Below are 18,764 nucleotides of genomic sequence, written 5' to 3'. Positions count from 1 at the left end.
AGAACTTAATCCTTCACTTGCTTTTAGAACCTCCTTGAATCTCTATACCTTTCTAACTAAACGCCATTGACCATTTGTTTAGCTGCACGAGTTCTAATACTTGGTTGTCTCCACCACCTAATCCATTGCTGCCTTTGTCATCATTCCTAGGTTATCCGTTCCATCTCATTTAGCAATAGCTCGCAAAACAGCAGCCATAAAATCAACTATATCACGTCACTCACGTTCACGAGATGCCATCTGGGTCTTTTCGACAACCCCAAACTGTAAAATGAACATCTGTTTCTTCAAGTCAACCTCTAGGAGGGACAAAGTACAAAATACCAGGAGCGAAGAACAACTATGTAACTATATATACAATCAGAACATAATGCTAAACCCAAAAATATAGCTCTTCGCTTCCATAAGGTCTCCAGAATGCTCTGTATGGTGCCTCCTGACCTGCATCTTGGCCGATTCTTTCTTAAGCTCGGAACACCTTAAAAACCTCTCCGTTCACAAACTCCAAGCTTCCAAATATCAATTTCTCAAGTTTAATCACCCATATTTCGTTCCAAACCGCCCAATTGAACTCTAAATCAACAAGAACTCAATCTTATCCATGGATGAAATGGACAAAGCCCAACACTATCAATGAGATAACTCAACCCAAATTGATCGTGGATTTTGTAGAGAATTCTAAGACGAACACGTCGCCACTGACAGCTCGTCAATCGGAACTCCGAATTGAAAATTACGTGGAATTGAATTATTGGGAGAGGGTTTCGTTTCTTTTCTCCTTATTCCTCGGCGTGAAACCCATTTTGTGAAAAGAATGAGGCTGAATGCCTCGTTTACATAATGGGCCTTGACATGGTTCAACCGATTTGACTCGTTGACCTGTTTTTGGACCAAAGTCTTTAAAATTAGTGTCAAAATTCGTATTTTAATTATTTTTTCAATTCTAAACTATAAAATTTAATCTTCTAGTTTTTTTTTAAATATTAATTAATTTATTGGATAAAAATTTACCAATTTTCAGGATTTTACATCTCTCTCTCTCTCTCTCTCTCTCTCTCTCTCTCTCTCTCTCTCTCTCTCTCTCTCTCTCTCTCTCTCTCTCTCTCTCTGCGCGCGCGCGCACGTCTTTTCCTCTCAGCTGCATGTGCTTTGCTTCACACATATGTCCTTCTCTCTCTCTCTCTCTCTCTCTCTCTCTCTCTCTCTCTCTCTCTGCGCGCGCGCGCACGTCTTTTCCTCTCAGCTGCATGTGCTTTGCTTCACACATATGTCCTTCGCTGTGCAGCTTTTCCAATGTTTGCTTGCTTCTCCTACCTTTAATTTCTTCTGTTTGTGCCTTTGTTTCTGCCTTTATGAGTCTCTGATTCTCTACTTTTAGCATTATCGGGTTAGGCTATTGCAAATTTAGATTTTTATCAGCGTTATAATTTTTAATTTGCTAAGGTATATTTTTTGTCCTTGACATTTGTTAAAGATTTCAAAAAATATCTTTAAAAGTTTTATTTTGTTTCAATTTTATCTTTAAAATTTTTTATGTGCATTAAATATATCCCTAAGCTAAATTTTCAAAAAATTTAAGACCAATCCAGCAATAATACATGTTAATTACATCTAATTTGCTTATGTTAAAAGTTATTCTTTTGAAATTGTTGTTGAATTGGTTCTAATTTTTTTAAATTAGCTGTCAAAATTATATTTGATGCAAATAAAAAATTTTTAGGACAAAATTAAAACAAAATAAAATTTAAGAATATTATTAAAATTTTTATTAAATTCTAAGAACAAAAAATATATTTTATTTATCTTTTTAATTTATCCTAGTATTAAATGTTAATAGTTTCTTCAAATTATATGGTTCATCATTCATGGTTGTTACTTGTTAATATTAGTAATTGAATTATTTAATTTTGTTGATCTAGGGATAAAATGTTTGAGAATATTGGTTTCGCATAAGGTCATCTGTTGCTAATGTTACTTCTATTTTTATGTTGTATTTATTGCATAATTATGAATGTTCTTTCTATTTTTATGTTGTACTTATTGTATAATTATAAAGGATTATTTGATCTGTTATTTATTATAATTTGTCCTGCTATTTTAGTTTATTATATGTGCTTTGAGATTAAAGCTATTGATTTGATTGTTTTTTTTATGTTTTTTTTAATCAAATTTCATTTAATAAAAATAATTTTTTAGGTTCATGCTAGACCTCAAACAATGACAAAATAGGAAATTTTCATAAGTAAAAAGTTATGAAACAACCTATAAAAAAAGATAAGAGTAATGTTTAAGTTTCTTAGTATCAGCATTTTCATTATTTTATTCTTCAGACTGCCCAATAATATTAAAATTCTGAAGCATTCTTCTTTGTTATTGTTGATTTAATTGTTTACATTTGAGTAAACATATATTATGTATGATATATATTCTTTTATTTTAAAATATATAATAAATACGTAAACTGTACAAATTTACGAATCTACTTAAATATGTAAATTTGACAAATATTATTTTAATATCAATCTCTTTTAATAATTAAATATTATTTTATTTATTTTGTTAATTAAAAATAATTTAAATATATAATTAATAAATAATAATCGTAATTTTATACCGATGTTAAGAACATTTAATATGTGAATAATTTTTTTTCTTCTAGCTAAGTATCAGGATCGATTATTTACCGGGATAAAAGTTCGAAATTTTGAGTAAATTATCTTGGCTATCAAAATAGTAGTTATAAGAAAAAAACAACGACAATAATAACAATAAAAATGTTATAAAAATAAGTTATTAAAATTATTAAAAATAATTTGTTAATATATTAAAAATTAAAATTTTCGACTATTATACTATTAAATACTATTAAAATAGATTCTTAACATGTTATATATAATTAAGAGTCCGTTTGAAAATTTTTAAAGTAATTTTTTTGAGTTTTTGACTTATGAAAAGTAGTAGTATAGATATTTGGTGCAATTTTCAAAACCAAACTGCGACCTTTTAAGAAGTTATTTAGGAGCTTATAGAGAAGTTAAAAAAATGAATTTTCTCGTAATACTATTACTTTCTACCACATTTACCACATTTTTATAAAATAAGTGGGTGAGCTGGGTTCGAATCCTGTCCTCAATTTAAAAAGATCAAGTCACAACCAGCAGGTTATTACAATTCTAATTAACATGTTTACAAATTATTATATATACAGATATCTTTTATCAAATATATTTACTTTTATTTAATTTATTTTAATTTTAGTTATAAACTCATTTATTTTTAAATTAATTATATTTTTATTTAATAATAATTATAAATTAACTTTTTTCTCATAATTATATAATATCTATTAATATTATTTTTTAATAAATACTTGTAGTATATAATAGTATAATAGATAAAATTTATTAATAAATTATTAAAATTTGAAAATAATTATTATTTTAATATAAAACCAAAATAAAATATTTATAATAGAGTAAAATTAATAAAATGCTTATTATTTCTATTTCATATTATTTTAGAATAGCCGAATATTTTTAAAATGTTAGTAAAAATATATATTTTAAATTTTAATTTTAATTTTTTTTATTTTTTATTTTTTATTTACATAGGATTGGGTTAACTGGTTCAACCAATAACTTACCGGTTGAACCAATGATCCAGTAATTCAGTAGTTTGATCGGTTTGATTATCGATTTGATTCTGATAATTATAAAACTAAACACTTTTAAAATTAAAAATTTAAATATAAAATAATTAATATAGTCATTTATTATTTTAATTATTTTAAAAAAAAAACTTAATTAAGTTATTTTTTTAAAGTGGGCCTAAATCCTAATAATGATGTTTTAAAATATTACTGGAGAGTTTTTGTGATAAGGGTGTGCATGAGTCGGGTGAAATCGGGTTTGATGTAATTCAAACCTGGCCCGAAATATATACCGGGACTATTTGTTAGATTCGAACCCGATCCTAGACCTGATGAAACCTATACACTTTCGGGCCACGATTATACCGGGTAAAAACCGGGTGAAAACCGGACTGTTAACATTATATTACCTTGATACCTTCTTGTAAGTTAGCATGTAAAAATATCCAAATTTTCAAGACTCCAACTATTATTTGACATAGTAAAATTCACTTAGAAAAATATAATAAGAACCAACTTTTCTCTAAAATTAAAGCATAAACATAATCAATACTAATATTACCTAATAACACCAAATATTTAAATCAATACAAATAATACAAGATTATGCATTAGTCTAAAGTCTTATGCATTTTAAATATAAAACATTAACTTATAGTCTTATATATAATGACTAATAATACAAAATATTAAGGTTTACAATACTTAAATGTCACATAATAATAGCCATCATCCATCACTAATAACACAAAAGATTAATTGTGTACGATGACCGGGCCACCGGACTGATTTCGGGTGACCCGAGATATGGACCCAACTCGAAATAATGACCGGGTCTATTTTTAAGACCCATACCCGGTCCTAAACCCGATGAAATCATACCAAATTAGTCTCAAAAGTGTTCGGGACCGGACTGGATCTTCGGATCGGACCGGGCCATGCACACCCCTAACGATAAATATTGGTTGACGCATGTGGCAATAACTGATGGGTCTAGGTGTGGTTGTGAAAGCGAACATGTGTTGCTTCCACTTATTTACACTTGGCGTATTTATAAACAACTCCCCATTCCTCAACACCACTTGTGGGAACAAAACAAAGGGGTTAGGGGTAGTCCCCACTGCCTAACAGAATCTGTTACTACCTGGCTGCTCATGTAAATGAAGAATTCTAATTTATCTTTTTGGTTATCTTTTTAATATATAAATAAAGTTTAAATAGATATATTATCTTTTAAAAATATCAAAATATAAAAATTTTAGAACTATTTTCATTTAAAAGTTAGAGAAATAATTAGAAGCATAAATTTGAATTTCTATTATTTTTCTAAAATAAATCCATATTATTTCAACATTTATATTTTATTATATTTCATGTTTAAAGTAATTCAAATCCTTCTCTTTTTTTTATAATATGTAAATTGTGTATACTGAGAATTTATGTTATTTTTCCAATCATAATATCCATTTTTTAATGTTTTCTGTTTTTTATTATTATTAAACAAACACAATAATTTGCTAATTTCTTACTCCTATAAAAATAAAATAGTATGCACGTTTGTATACTTTTTAAGCATGTTAAATTTGGACTTGGTTGGATGAGTTTTTTAAAAAAAAAAAAATTTATTTATCAATTATATTTGGATATAACAATATAAAAGTAATTTTTTTGTTTATTTATTACATAAAAAATATATTTTAAAAAAATATAAATTACAGCTTCTCAAAAAAATATTTTTTAATATTTTTATTTTTATTACTAAAAATTTATCAAATATACTAAAAAATAAAAAAATATTTTTTATTAAAATTATCTTTTTTTATTAAAATAAAAATGCCCAAACAAATATTTACTAAATTTTTGATAAGCTCAAGGTTTGATTGAGTTTTGTTTTAACTATACTTTTAAAATTTTATATAAAAAATATAAAAATAGCAAATATGATATAATTTAAATTTTATTATTTTAAATTTTTATAAAATTCTAAAAGTAAAAAAAAAAAAAACTCTTATTAACTGAACTGAAGAGTGAAGAGTTTAGTCCATATAAATGTACTTGTATACTATGAGGCATGAGCGCCGAACCGCTTGTTGTACACGCTAGAAAGCTCTAGAAGGAAATATATTATGGTTTACCCGCCTAGGTTAACTCAAAAAGTATCCAATTTTATCTTCTTTATTTTATCTAATTTATAAATGAGTTTTATTATCACATGTCTTGTTATGTTAAATTTATTATCAAAAAGTGTTTAAAAGATAGAGATTCTTAATTTTTTATAGATAAGATATGATATGATAGATCACAACATAAAAATAAAAAGGATTACTATTTAATGAAAAAAATTAACCGTAATTCGTAAAAAACAGTAGTAGTTCTACACTCAAGACTCAAGACAGAAGACTCGAGTTCCCTCGGCTGAAGGTAGCGCCGCTTTTTCGCTTTCTTCTTCTTTCACCTTCTGGTTCCGGATTCTACATTTTGCGTCATTCATAACGTATGTGCATTTTGATTTTTGAGGTACCTAAAAGAATTTTCACTAATTGTGGCCACGCACTTCTTCTTCTTCTCCTTCTTCTTCAACATCATCATTAGGGTTTTGGTTTTTGACTTTTTGTTAGCATCTTATTTTACTATGTGAAAAGAAAACGACGTTTCCCCACACTTGTCAACAAACGTGGCGCTAATTTTACATTAGCGTAGCTTACGCTTATTCTTTCTTTCTCGCCCTCGCCCCAACATACCCGGAGACCCTTCTCTATATTCCATTTTTTTATTTTTTTATTTTGTTTCGTTATTTTGTTAAATCGGGGGGTTGAATCGTTGAACTCGGTTCTGAATTTTTATTTGTTTTTTGTTCTAACATCTGAGAAGAGAGGAAAAAAATGGTGGATTCAGAACGAGTCCAAAATCCATGGATAGCTTCCTCTTCCGACCAAGTTGCTTCAATTTCACAAGCTGAATTGAACGCTCAAGCTCCGTTGTTGCTCGAATCTCCTTCTCTTCAGCCTCCGCCGTCGCCGCCGCAATCGTCTGACGCCAACAAATTGGGAATTGGCGAACGAGCTTTCTCTGCCGCAGGCGCCGCCTTCATCTCCGCCATTATTGTTAATCCCCTTGATGTTGCCAAGGTATAACAAAACCCTATTAATTGCTTTATTATGTATGGAGCTCGGAAGAATAGGAGGTGGTACTTATTGTTGATTATCAATGAATTTAGGAACATAGTAAAACCCTTTGCCCAAAGATTAGAACTTTTTTTAATGGCGTTTCGGTTATTTATTTATTTATGTTATGTATTGTTCTGATTGATTTTGTTGTTGCTGTTTAATATCAGACAAGGTTGCAAGCACAAGCCGCAGGGGTGGCTTATTCTCATCGCCTCAGTAATATGACCAGTCGTATGGCTTGTTTTGGCCCAAACATGGTATGTCTCGAATTCAAAGAATTTGTATATAGTACTTCTCATTCACAAAATAAACAAATGTTGTTTGCATGCTAGTGAGAGATTCCATGTTTATAGCTGCCTCTTTGAGTGATTAGTTTGACTGTTCTGGTGTTGTTTATCAGATGTTTGCTGATTTAAGATGTTCTCCTTCGTGTTCCCGTGCTGGAATCCATGGCACAATTTCGCTTTGCCCTCCTGAGTGTTTTCGGTACAAGGGAACATTTGATGTCTTGTATAAAGTTGTACAACAGGTTGGTGGTTTAATCTTATAGAATGTAGACATAGGATGTGGACACTAAGTTTACTTTGTTATATATCTGTGCTTGAAGCTTTCAGATGCTTGTTAGTTATTAGCTTTGTAAATAAGCAAAGATTGCATTAATCAATGGAAGGCTGGTATGCAGGAAGGATTTTCAAGGCTGTGGAGGGGTACAAATGCAGGCCTGGCACTTGCTATACCAACCGTAAGTTCACAATTCTATCAGCAATTTTCAGTGTTTTAAGTAGTCAACATTACATAATGAAGATAGAGAAATTGAATGACTTTTTAATTTTGTATTCAATGGTTGAATCACAGGTGGGAATTTACCTTCCATGCTATGACTTGTTCCGCAACTGGTTGGAGGAATTCACAGCAAGAAGTGCTCCAATGACAACACCATATGTACCTTTAGTGGCTGGTTCATTGTCACGCTCCCTTGCATGTGCAACTTGTTATCCTATTGAACTCGCCAGAACTCGTATGCAGGTATTTAAGATAAATTGATGCATATTATATAACCTCGCCTACTGAGTGCAAGCATAAGACTTTACATTTTGGTTCCTATTATTTATTAGTAAAGTATGGTGCTTGCTTAAATCACGTTTATGAGTTTTGCCTTTGTTTTTGTGAATCCGTAATTCCGTGTACAGTATACACATAATGTTCAATATGTTTCTCATGTATAAGTGCCAACATATATCCTCCTCCATTTTCAACTTGGGTTTTCTCCTCATGTTTGATTGTTGCTCATTGTTATATAACTTATGAATGGTTGATTTTTGCTTATTTGTTTTTGGATACATTATCCTATCTTAACTGTGTTCACCTCTGTTATAGGCGTTTCAAGAGACTCAAGTTGGTAAAAAGCCTCCTGGAGTTTTTCAGACTCTTGTAGGTGTTGTTTCACATGTCAAGGGTTCAAATAGTCCTCCTCAGAACACCTGTAAGTATCTAATTTTGTGACATTCTTAACATATCTGCCATAATAATGAAAAAAATTGTAGTAGACTTACTTCTATGTTGACTTTACATAGATAAGTAAGTTTGTCAAGGATTACAAAATTGGCTAGTTTTTACATCTTCATATGGTTCATTAATTTTTTTGTTCCGAGTTGATGGTTAATGTACTTGAGATAACATTGAAGTCTTTGCCAATCAATTATTTAGATTTAGCTAGTTAATAAACTGTAGTTTTAATTCTCTGGTATAAGCTAAAAGTGGGATTCTAGCTCCTTCCAATAGGAAAATCCCTCTAGAATGTGCTCATTTTTTGGATTAGCTGCCTGTACTCTTTTTCTGCCTTGATAATTTTCTGTAGCAGAATGTCTACATTCTTTTTTTTTTCTTGGAATAAGATATCAATCCTACCTTCTAACTGATTCCTTGCAGGGCAAGGTTATCGTGTTCTGTGGACTGGTATGGGAGCACAACTTGCCCGAGATGTACCCTTCTCTGCAATTTGTTGGTCAATTCTAGAACCTGTGAGTTCCACTCCGAATCATTTACGCGAGAAGCTCTTCTTCGCGGTATTCTATATTTCTTATTCCAAATTGGGTTGCTCTGCAGACTAGAAGAAAACTCCTTAGCCTGGTAGGGGGTGATGACGCCAATGCATTGGGTGTTCTTGGGGCAAATTTTTCAGCTGGTTTTGTTGCTGGAACTCTAGCAGCAGGAGCTACATGTCCGCTAGATGTAGCGAAAACTCGAAGGCAAATAGAGGTTTGTTTCGTTTCTTGCTTTCAGTTATTCAAACGTAATCGAAGAGAAGGGAACCCTATCTGGTCTTGTTCTAATTTCATATTTTCTCTCAAAAAAACGCAGAGGGATCCGGTGAGGCAACTGAGAATGACCACAAGACAAACATTGATGGAAGTTTGGAGGTATGACTAATATTTTGGAACACAGCCTTGATCAAATTTTGATTTTTCTGTTCTTGGGTGATTCCAACTGTGATTGGTGTTTGTTTCTTGAACAGAGATGGAGGCATGAAGGGACTGTTCACAGGTTTAGGTCCACGAATTGGAAGAGCTGGCCCCTCCGTTGGAATAGTGGTTTCATTCTATGAAGTTGTCAAGTTCGCTCTTCATTCACAACGCTAAATCATCATGACAAAACAGATTCTCTGATCATCACGGAACTAACAACACAACACAGCACATGAAATAGCAAATTGTCAATTACATAAGGGTTAAATTAAATATAAGCCATGCATGCAGCAAGCAACTAACTTATAAGGTTCTTGAGCTTTTCTTGTAATTGTAATTTTGCTGCTTTGTCCAGCAGCACAAATTTTGTTGACAACAACAACTCTTCAATTGAAGAAGATTACGTCGGGAATAAAATTTGACCCGTTTTTTTTGCCAGTTTCCTGAAGTATATTTTGTCTTTGGGTGGAACGTGTGGAGGAAATGGATTTTATTTATTATTATTATTATTATTATTATTATTATTAAATGGACAGAAGACTGAACCATGCAAGTTGCAACGAAGTTGATGCGGCACCAAAGAATTGAGAAATGGAGTCCATTATGTTAAGAGGCTAGTTGGAGCAATATTCTTGATATCTTTGCTAGGAAATGTATTTAAAAAGGTTTTAAAATTGTGATTTGGCTCCTTGAATTCGTTGATAAATATATTTCTAATAATAATAATAATAATAATAATAATAATAATAATTGATATGGCTAATTGACGCTTTATTTCATGTTTGAATATACTTAATCGATGAGATCTCACAGATAGTTATAAACAAAATAAAATAAATTTACATACATATTCTCTATCTATTTCCACTTCTGCATCTTCATTCTTAGGGGGTGTTAGCACATTTCGATCCAAAAAAATAGAGAGAAGTCAACGGATAGCCCAATTGAATTGCATAGTGAAATTCTTTCAATTATGCTACATAGATATCAAGAATTAGTTATTAATTAATCACTATATAAATATATATTTTATGTTTATGAAAAGAATTGATTATATATTACTGTAAAGATATTTAATTATTCTATTATGATATGTATTAATTATTTTATTAGAAAAATATATGAAATAACATATATATATATATATATATATATATATATATATATATATATATATACAGTTATACAAAAATATATAGTGATTAATTTGATAATTGAATTTTTTTATTTATGAAGCATATTTTAAATTCTTTTACTTTCCAATTTTTTTTGTTCCATCATATTCCCTCCGTAATTCTAATAATACAATGTTAGGGCCTATGGCTGTGTATTTTACTTTTTCTGGCATCAAGTCAAATAAAGAAGAGCATATACTTAATAATCTTGCTATTACAACCCGGTGTTAAGTAAAGATAAATAAATAAATAAATAAATAAAAAGCAAGAGGAACCGAGAGTAAAATGAGAAAAAAACAGAGTCTGAATGAAAGAGAATGATGAATCTCAAGAAAATTTGCAAAGCAAATATATTTATAGGGCATAAATATCGCAACTAACCAACTAATTGGTATACCTATCGATAACAAAATTACTAAGTATACACTAAAAATTAATTTAGCAAAATAATTTAACTAAATTTAAGGTTCTTCAAATCTAAATCGATACAAGTTAAACTGCTCATCCAACTCAATCTAAATAAAAAATTGATTAAGATTACACTAATTTAGATTTAATTAGATTATATTTTTGACAAATTGCATGAATTATATTGGATCAGATTTCAGGTCTATGTTTTAAAATCGGTTTAATTCAATTCAAATTACACAATGTGATATAATACTATCGTTTTAATATTATATTTAAAGTTTATCTATAATATGTTGAATTTGTTATATATTTTTATCTTATTCATATGTTATTATTATTATTTAGTGAATATTTTATAAATTAAAAAAATATTTATTTATTTATTTTAATTATCCTATAATTTTATTTCTATTGTTATATTCTTGTTAGTTTTTCAATATACAATTGAAACTTATGTTATTATTAGTTTTTTAAGATTTAATTTTGAGACTTGATATATATTTAATTTTTTTAATTTATAAAATTACAAATATAATCCAATTTAGATTGCTAAAAATGATTGGATCAAAGAGAAAATTAAATCATCCGATTCAAATCACATCACAAATAAAATTAATATTTAAATTAGATAAATTATTAACTCAAAATCAATCGCAGGCAGATAGCTAACTAAATCTACTTATGGTCAATCACTTGCCTAAAAGCATTAGTTAAATTTATTATTCCCCTTTTTCATACTACTTACGTAATGTGATTTAAATTTTGTCATGGAGATGATATAATCATCTGTCAAATGTCATATTCAACAAGTATAATCAAATGGTGTCATTTATTAATTCAAAATTAAAGAATATCTCTCATTTATATCTATATTATAATTCGTTCCTTCATATTTCATATAAGTTATTCTGAATGAACAATAAATAAAACAAATAAACGAATATCAATAAAAAAGACAAGCCAAACAATTATAATATCATTATTGGAGCTAGAAAAATAATCTAGGTATCCATAAATTTTTTCCAATTGAAGCATATTTCTCTTGTCAAAAAAACCATTCTTCCTTCTTGTCAACAAAAATATTCCTCATAAGTGTTACAATAAATAATTCTTCTCTCTTATCAACACTAGCATTTTTGTTTCCTTAACGATCTCTTAATGAATGAGGTAGGTGAGCAACAAAGCCAACAACATTAGAAGATAACCAACCGCTTGATCAATTGTGGTACCTACATTTTGCAAACAAAAGATAATTAACAAAATGTATCCACCTGGAACAAATTAAATAATCATTTTGAACGTCAAAATCTTAGGACTTTAACAAAATAAATATTAAAAAATGTAAATAACAAATGACTCTTCAAAAATGTTTTGTTTGACAAATTAAATCAAACTTTTAGTTAATTTAGTTATATATTTATATACATTAAGTTAATATTATTTGTCAAATAAAACATTATTTGAATAACAATAAAAAGAGGAATAGAAAAATTACCATCGTTTGTGTTGGCGTTTGTGGTGGGAATTTTACCAACATCAATAGATAAAGTGGCAGTTTGTTCTGAAGCAACCGCCACTGATATAAGGGCTGCATAAATGAGGCCCAGGAAGAAGACCACCCTCATTGAAGAAGCCATTTTTCTCTTACAAATATTGTTTATTTTTTTTATTGTTCTCTCTCTCCCTTTGAGGAAAGAAAAGGAGAGAGAGACCACACAAAAGTTGTAAGAGAAAAATGTATTGAGGGTGGTGAGTTTCATGGGATACATGAAACTTCTTTTATAGTGACAATTGAGTGTGGATGTGAGGTGTATCCGCAAGTTTCGAAAATTCATGTTCAAATTAAGATTTTCTTTGCTATTTTTTTGGCTATTCTTTGGCCTTCAAATATGAGAGGCCATTGTTACACATTTGTGGTTAATGCTACAAGTACGTGTGTTTTATTAATATATTTAAAAACTTTTCTTTTACTAAAAGGTTAACACTTTGTATATTCACACTTTCATTATATTTATCTTGTTTATTAGCTTTTTTTTTTCCTTCTAATTATTGTCTCTTTTTTTCATAGATCTTTAACAAATTTTGTATAATAAATTCTATTATGGATACAACCTTGATTATGCTAGAGAAATAATAAGTCAAAGTTAATTTATTTAGTTTAATATTTAAAATTTTATGTATAAAATATCTGTACTCATATATGTCATTATTTATTATATTTAGTGTTTGTTTGGACACCATTATTTTGATAAAAAATATATTTTTTATTATTTTTTAACGTGTTTGACAAATTTTTAGTAATAAAAGTAAAAGTACTAGAAAAATAAAAAAAGTATTGATCTTTTTTGAGAAGCTATAATTTACATCTTTTTTTAAAAGATCTTTTTTCCTTAAAAAAAATATTTTTCATGTAATAAATAAACAAAAAAGTACTTTTATATTATTATACCAAAACATAATTGATAGATAAAAAGATATTTTTGCATGAGATATCCAAACATAAAATTATTTTTACTTTTACATAAGATCTTCTAAAAAAAGATATTTTCTTAGAAACTCACCAAACAAATCCTTAATATTATTCAATCATTCTAACCATACTTAAAATATATAAAATAAAGTAAGTGATAATTAAAGAATATAACTTAAGATGATTTAGATTGTTTTAAACTGATTTTTTTATTATTTTTCAAATATTTTTTTTCTAAAAGTGATTGCAAATTACATTTAAGATTACATATAGATAATAGATATTGAAGCAAACATTTATAACAAATTAACCTAAAGAAAAGAAATATATATTTGCTCTTGAAATTTAAAATTGCTATTGCTCTTAATTATGCTAAAGAAAAGAAATATTTATTTGGCAGACTTTCCATTTCTTCTAGTAGCTCTGCTGGCTGTGTTGAATATATTTTGTAAGGAGTAAAACTGGATTCTATAGTCTAATTAAAAAGTTTTATTAAGAGTAAAATTTATTATAAATAGAGTAATAATGATAGAATCATAAAATTAGTGATTTATATTTTTTCTATTTAAAATTTTATTAATAGAATTATCTTCTATCTCTCTCCCTTAACTCTTTTCTAATTTTCTTTTATTTTTTTATTTTTCTCTAATACTGTTAAATTCTTCTTATTCTATATCCTTTTACATATTCCTACTACTTAACTGACGTTGTTGTTTACATTATTTTACTTATATTATTTCTGCAGTTATCGTAGATATATTCCGGGGTTTAGGTAATGGGATTGCATACTATATATAAGTTGCAGATCCTATATATTAAGGATGAAGATATTTTAAAGTGAAAAAATTGATAAAATAATAAATAAAGAGTTAATCATTTTTAAATTAAGATAGTGAGACATTTATTTTATAAGTTATAAAATTAAAATGATTAATTTTTTATTTTATTATTTAACTAATTTTTTATTTTTATTTTAGAGGATCTAAATTTAGGCCATGAATTTTTTACTCCTACTTTTTATGTGAGAGTATGGTTAACTATCCTAAAAATATTTATAAAAAGAATCCTATTTTTTGTTTTTGAAAGAATTTATAATTAGACATTTATCTGTCTGTTTATGTTTTTTACACATTCTTCTCCTTTTTTTTTAATCACAGTTTTAAAGAGGAGACATTTGTCTCTACTAAAATTCTTGCCTCCTTCTACCACTGTCGCTCATTCCCTGTTTCTCTCTCTCTATGGTTGCTCGTTCTCTGATTCTCACCCTGGGCCATTGCTGGTTCTCTGCTATTCACCGTGTACCGTCGTTGCTATTCTGCTTCTCCCTGTGTCTTGCCGTATCTCGTTGCGCTGATGGATGGTCTCGCTATGTCTCTCTTCCGTGCTTGCTTGAAGTTGAAGCAACATTTCTTCTTCTTTCTGGACTCACTGTCTCTGACTCTCTACTTTAGTTCGATAACTCAGTTCAGATATATCTCTCAATTTAGTTTCTCTCTTTTAAAAATTTTGATTTCAATTTAGAAATGGAAATAATATGAGGAAGTTTGCTAATATTTTTTTTAACATGTGCGAAATTATAACATTGGTTAGTTTTAGCAATTTTAGCACTTCAAAAAGTTATGTTTTTCTTTCTTTCAGATAGCATTGGTTAGTTTAGTAATTTTGACTAGTTATGTTTTTTTGTCAATGGAAGATAAAAATTTTGCAAAACCGTTTATATTTGTTGTTGAGAAGCATTGCTATGTCATTATTATACATGGACTAAGGTTCAAGTTCAGAAGATATTATGGCAGATTTTTAGAAGTTATTGCATGTAAATTCGATCTATTATGTTTGTATTATATTTTATTACTGTCTAGCGATTACTTGACTTGGGAGTGTGCTATTCTTGATTTTTGTATCTGACATTGTCCTACTATTTTGGTATATCATTATGTTCAAAACACAATTCTTATCTTTTTTACGTGTTTACGCATATCAGATTATTAACATTGTGATTGAGTGTCTATTTTTTTTTATTTGGCTTGGAGTTGAAATTGTTTGTGTCCTCAATGGCCCAATTTCATATTGGTTGCTCTCCAAGCCTGCAAAAGGTGTTGAGAAGACCTCCTCTCATGTCTCCCCAAGGTTCTCGCTTTCTGCAAGTAAGAACTTTAACTTTTGTATCGTGATTATTATTGTTTTTATGCAAATTTTATCTCTAAGTTGCTCATATTTGTAAAATTAGGGAATTCATTTCTCTTGAAGGCATTGTCGGCAAAGCTAGTCATTGATGCACATTCTATATGAAATTTCTGGAGGCCTTTGCTTCTAATATAGCCACTTAATATGTTTGTTTTCAAACTGAAGCTCAGGCTTCAAGAAACTCATTCCGAAGAGCTCACATCCCCGCCGTCACCAGCACCACCCTCGCTGCGCCGTTAGCCTCCGCTCCCTCTCCGCCTCGTCTCCTCGTCGCTGTTACAGCATCCTTACTGTCAGCGTCAGTGCTACCTCTTTTAACCGATTCCTTCCAAAAGTGAATACGACAAGGGACAATGTGGGAAGATATCGAAGCTCGGAGGCGGCAACTGTTTTTCGTGTCTCTTGCTCGGTGTCAATGTCGATCTTGCCCTTGTTGAAGGAATCGTTGCTTTCGTTGCGTTGTTTCAGGTTCTTCTCTTCTTTCTTTCATGTTTCAATTCGCGCCGGCATTGCTTTTCGGATATGAAATTGATTCGTGCATTAGCAAATTTTAGGGGTTTTTTAATGTTGTGCACAATTTAGGGGATGTTTTGGTTGGGAATGGGAATTGAAAAATAACGATGAAAAGAGAATGGGTGATTGGCGTAATTTGAAAATTTGGGGAATTTGTGAGAAGATATTTAGATTCGAAACTTGCATTTTGAATTTTGATATTTTAGCTGTTATATTGTTTTACAATCCCTACACTGTAGCCTAATATTTTTTTTCTTGTGCTAAGAAAATTTTTTCTATATATGAATTCAGTAGCTTCATTAGCTAATAAACAGATTAGCTAAGGTTCTCAAAACCTAATAAATATTGTATTGAAAGATATCCAAACCGGGTTAGTGTGATCTTAGCTTGTTGTTTGAAGATATATATGAATCTGTAAAGGTATGCCTTTTGATTTGCATTTTAATCTTTACAATGATGGTTGTCCGATGTCCAGTGTTATCAATTCACTTTATTTAGAATTTTTATTTTGTATACTTTCTATTTTTCTAAAAAATTGTTATACTTTATGGTAGGAAATCATCAAGCATGTGTTTCTTTACAAATAGTTGTTTATCTTGTTTTTTTAAATAGCTATGTAAGTTTAACTTGTAGAAAATATATTAATAAGCTAGAATGTGAGTCAATTTTAGACTGATTCCCCTTGTCCAGTAGTGGTATATACTGATTCCCCTTATTCGTTGACAGAGAATGTTAGACTGTGACAGTCCATTAGAAGCTCTTGAGACATTAAACTCTTGTATGCAAAAGGGTGCAACACTGTAGTTCTTTGCCTTTACTTACTGCCTGTTTTTCTTCCTCTACGTCGTCGTCTCCATTACGCGCTAGCTTCGTCGCTGCAAAATCACTACCAAAATCATTACGGCGCTTCAACCACAACCCCTTTCTCTGCGAGCCCAGAGCCACTAGCTCTTCCTCACCGCGGTGGCCCAGCGTTCCACCATCGCTAGCGTCACCGTAACATTCTTATTCCATCTCTGACAATCGGATTTCCTGTCCGTAAAGAAATTCACAAAAATAATCGCGTTGTAAGTATAACTTCTAAACCAACAGAAAATCCTTTCGTACAAACGTTTGGTTGTCACAAGTAACAAACCCCTTTGGAATTGATAACCGAAGTATTTAAATTTCGGGTCGTCTTCTCAAGGAATTGCAAGGAAGTATGATTTATTATTGGTTATGTAAAGGTATATTTTGGGGTTTTGAAAAGGTTTGAACAAATAATTTAATTGATAAGAAAAATAAATTAATAATTAGAAAATCTCTTGGCAAGGTATGAGAATTGGAAATCCCATCCTAGTTATCCTTATCAGGTGTGATGAGTATTATCCGTTGCTCCCACTTTGTTAGCCCTTACTAAATAAGGGAAAGTCAATTGGACCAATTAATTTGATTTCTCAAGTCCTAGTCAACTCCTAAGGAAAGACTAGCTTTAGAGGGATCCAAATCAACCAGCAAACTTCAAATATTAATCAACTGCTGAGTTTGATAACTCAAGTGTCACTAATTACTCAACCAAAGCCAAAAGGAAAAAATCTAAATTATTTATATAATAAATAGAAGAAAGCAATCATAAGTCTGAAATACCTCAAATTATATTAATTAAGAAAATCCTAACATGAAAAGTTCCTAAACTAAATTGAGAAAATAAATAAAAGGAATATTGAACCTGTGATGAAGAAGTAGAAATCCTAATCCTAAAAGAAATCATAATCCTAAATACTAAGAGAGAGGAGAGAGCCTCTCTCTCCAAAAACTACATCTAAATTATAAAAAGTGTGACTTATGAATGTGATATGTATGAATGAATGTATTCCCCTACTTTATAGCCTCTGATCTATGTTTTCTGGGCCGAGAACTGGGTCAAAAATAGCCCAGAATTCGCTGGTTATAAAATCTGCCACGCTGGTTTTTCGTCATTACGACGCGTCCGCGTGGAGCACGTGTTCGCATTGTCTATCTGTACGGCCACTATAGCAAATTATATATCAAATTGAAGCCCCTGACGCTAGCTTTCCAACGCAACTAGAATTGCCTCATTTGGACCTCTATAGCTCAAGTTATTATGACCGTTTGAGTGCGAAGAGGTCAGGCTGACAACTTTGGCAATTTCTTTAACTTCTTGTATTCCTTCCACTTTTGCATGCTTCCTTTCCATCCTCTGAGCCATTCCTACCCTGTAATCTCTGAAATCACTTAACACACATATCAAGGCATCGAATGATAATAAGAGAGGATTTAAATAAAAGAAAATAAAAGTCAAAGAAGCATGTTTTCAATCATAACACAAAATCAGGAAGGAGAATGTAAAACCATGCAAATCATATGAATAAGTGGGCAAAGGTTTGATAAAAACCACTCAATTGAGCACAAGATAAACCATAAAATAGTGGTTTATCAACCTCCCCACACTTAGATATTAGCATGTCCTCATGCTAAGCTCAAGAAAAGCTATAAAGGAGTGAAGAGGAATGATAGAGAGTATGCAATGCAACCTATCTATGCAACTACCTGCAAAATGTTTCTACCTACTTGGTTAAAAGTGAATAAGTTCTCCAAGACAAACATGAATCAAATTCCACTAATTCAAATCACACAATAAAAGACAAGTAGACTTGTAAGAAGATAGCTCATGAAAGCAGGGAACATAGAACCAAGCATTGAACCCTCACGGTAGTGTGTATCACTCTA

General features: G+C 30.1%; 2 protein-coding genes across 5 annotated transcripts; one reads left to right on the top strand and one right to left on the bottom strand.

Moving 5' to 3' along the window:
• Positions 1–5,724: 5,724 nt before the first annotated feature.
• Positions 5,725–9,719, top strand: LOC112705952 (mitochondrial carrier protein MTM1). 4 transcript variants are annotated; one of them, XM_025756995.3, is made up of 11 exons: positions 5,725–6,070; positions 6,521–6,777; positions 6,984–7,073; positions 7,217–7,345; positions 7,499–7,558; positions 7,672–7,842; positions 8,194–8,299; positions 8,746–8,837; positions 8,923–9,075; positions 9,178–9,236; positions 9,332–9,719. In XM_025756995.3, the coding sequence occupies exons 2-11, from the start codon at positions 6,532–6,534 to the stop codon at positions 9,453–9,455; spliced, it is 1,230 nt and encodes a 409-aa protein (XP_025612780.1). In that variant the 5' UTR covers positions 5,725–6,070; positions 6,521–6,531; the 3' UTR covers positions 9,456–9,719. The 4 variants fall into 4 exon arrangements, with proteins under 4 accessions (XP_025612780.1, XP_025612781.1, XP_025612782.1 ...); XM_025756996.2 differs by having other exon boundaries at positions 6,053–6,166; XM_025756997.3 differs by having other exon boundaries at positions 6,058–6,143.
• Positions 9,720–11,873: 2,154 nt separating this feature from the next.
• On the bottom strand, positions 11,874–12,607 carry LOC112705951 (uncharacterized). Its single transcript, XM_025756992.3, has 2 exons — positions 12,363–12,607; positions 11,874–12,096 (listed from the first exon to the last, which is right to left on the bottom strand). The coding sequence occupies exons 1-2, from the start codon at positions 12,502–12,504 to the stop codon at positions 12,023–12,025; spliced, it is 216 nt and encodes a 71-aa protein (XP_025612777.1). The 5' UTR covers positions 12,505–12,607; the 3' UTR covers positions 11,874–12,022.
• Positions 12,608–18,764: the final 6,157 nt, after the last annotated feature.

The sequence above is a fragment of the Arachis hypogaea genome, chromosome 8 (genome assembly GCF_003086295.3).
Source record: "Arachis hypogaea cultivar Tifrunner chromosome 8, arahy.Tifrunner.gnm2.J5K5, whole genome shotgun sequence".
Lineage (NCBI taxonomy): Eukaryota > Viridiplantae > Streptophyta > Magnoliopsida > Fabales > Fabaceae > Arachis > Arachis hypogaea.
The sequence above is the reverse complement of the archived record's forward strand: the minus strand, read 5'-3'. Positions and strand labels throughout refer to the sequence as shown.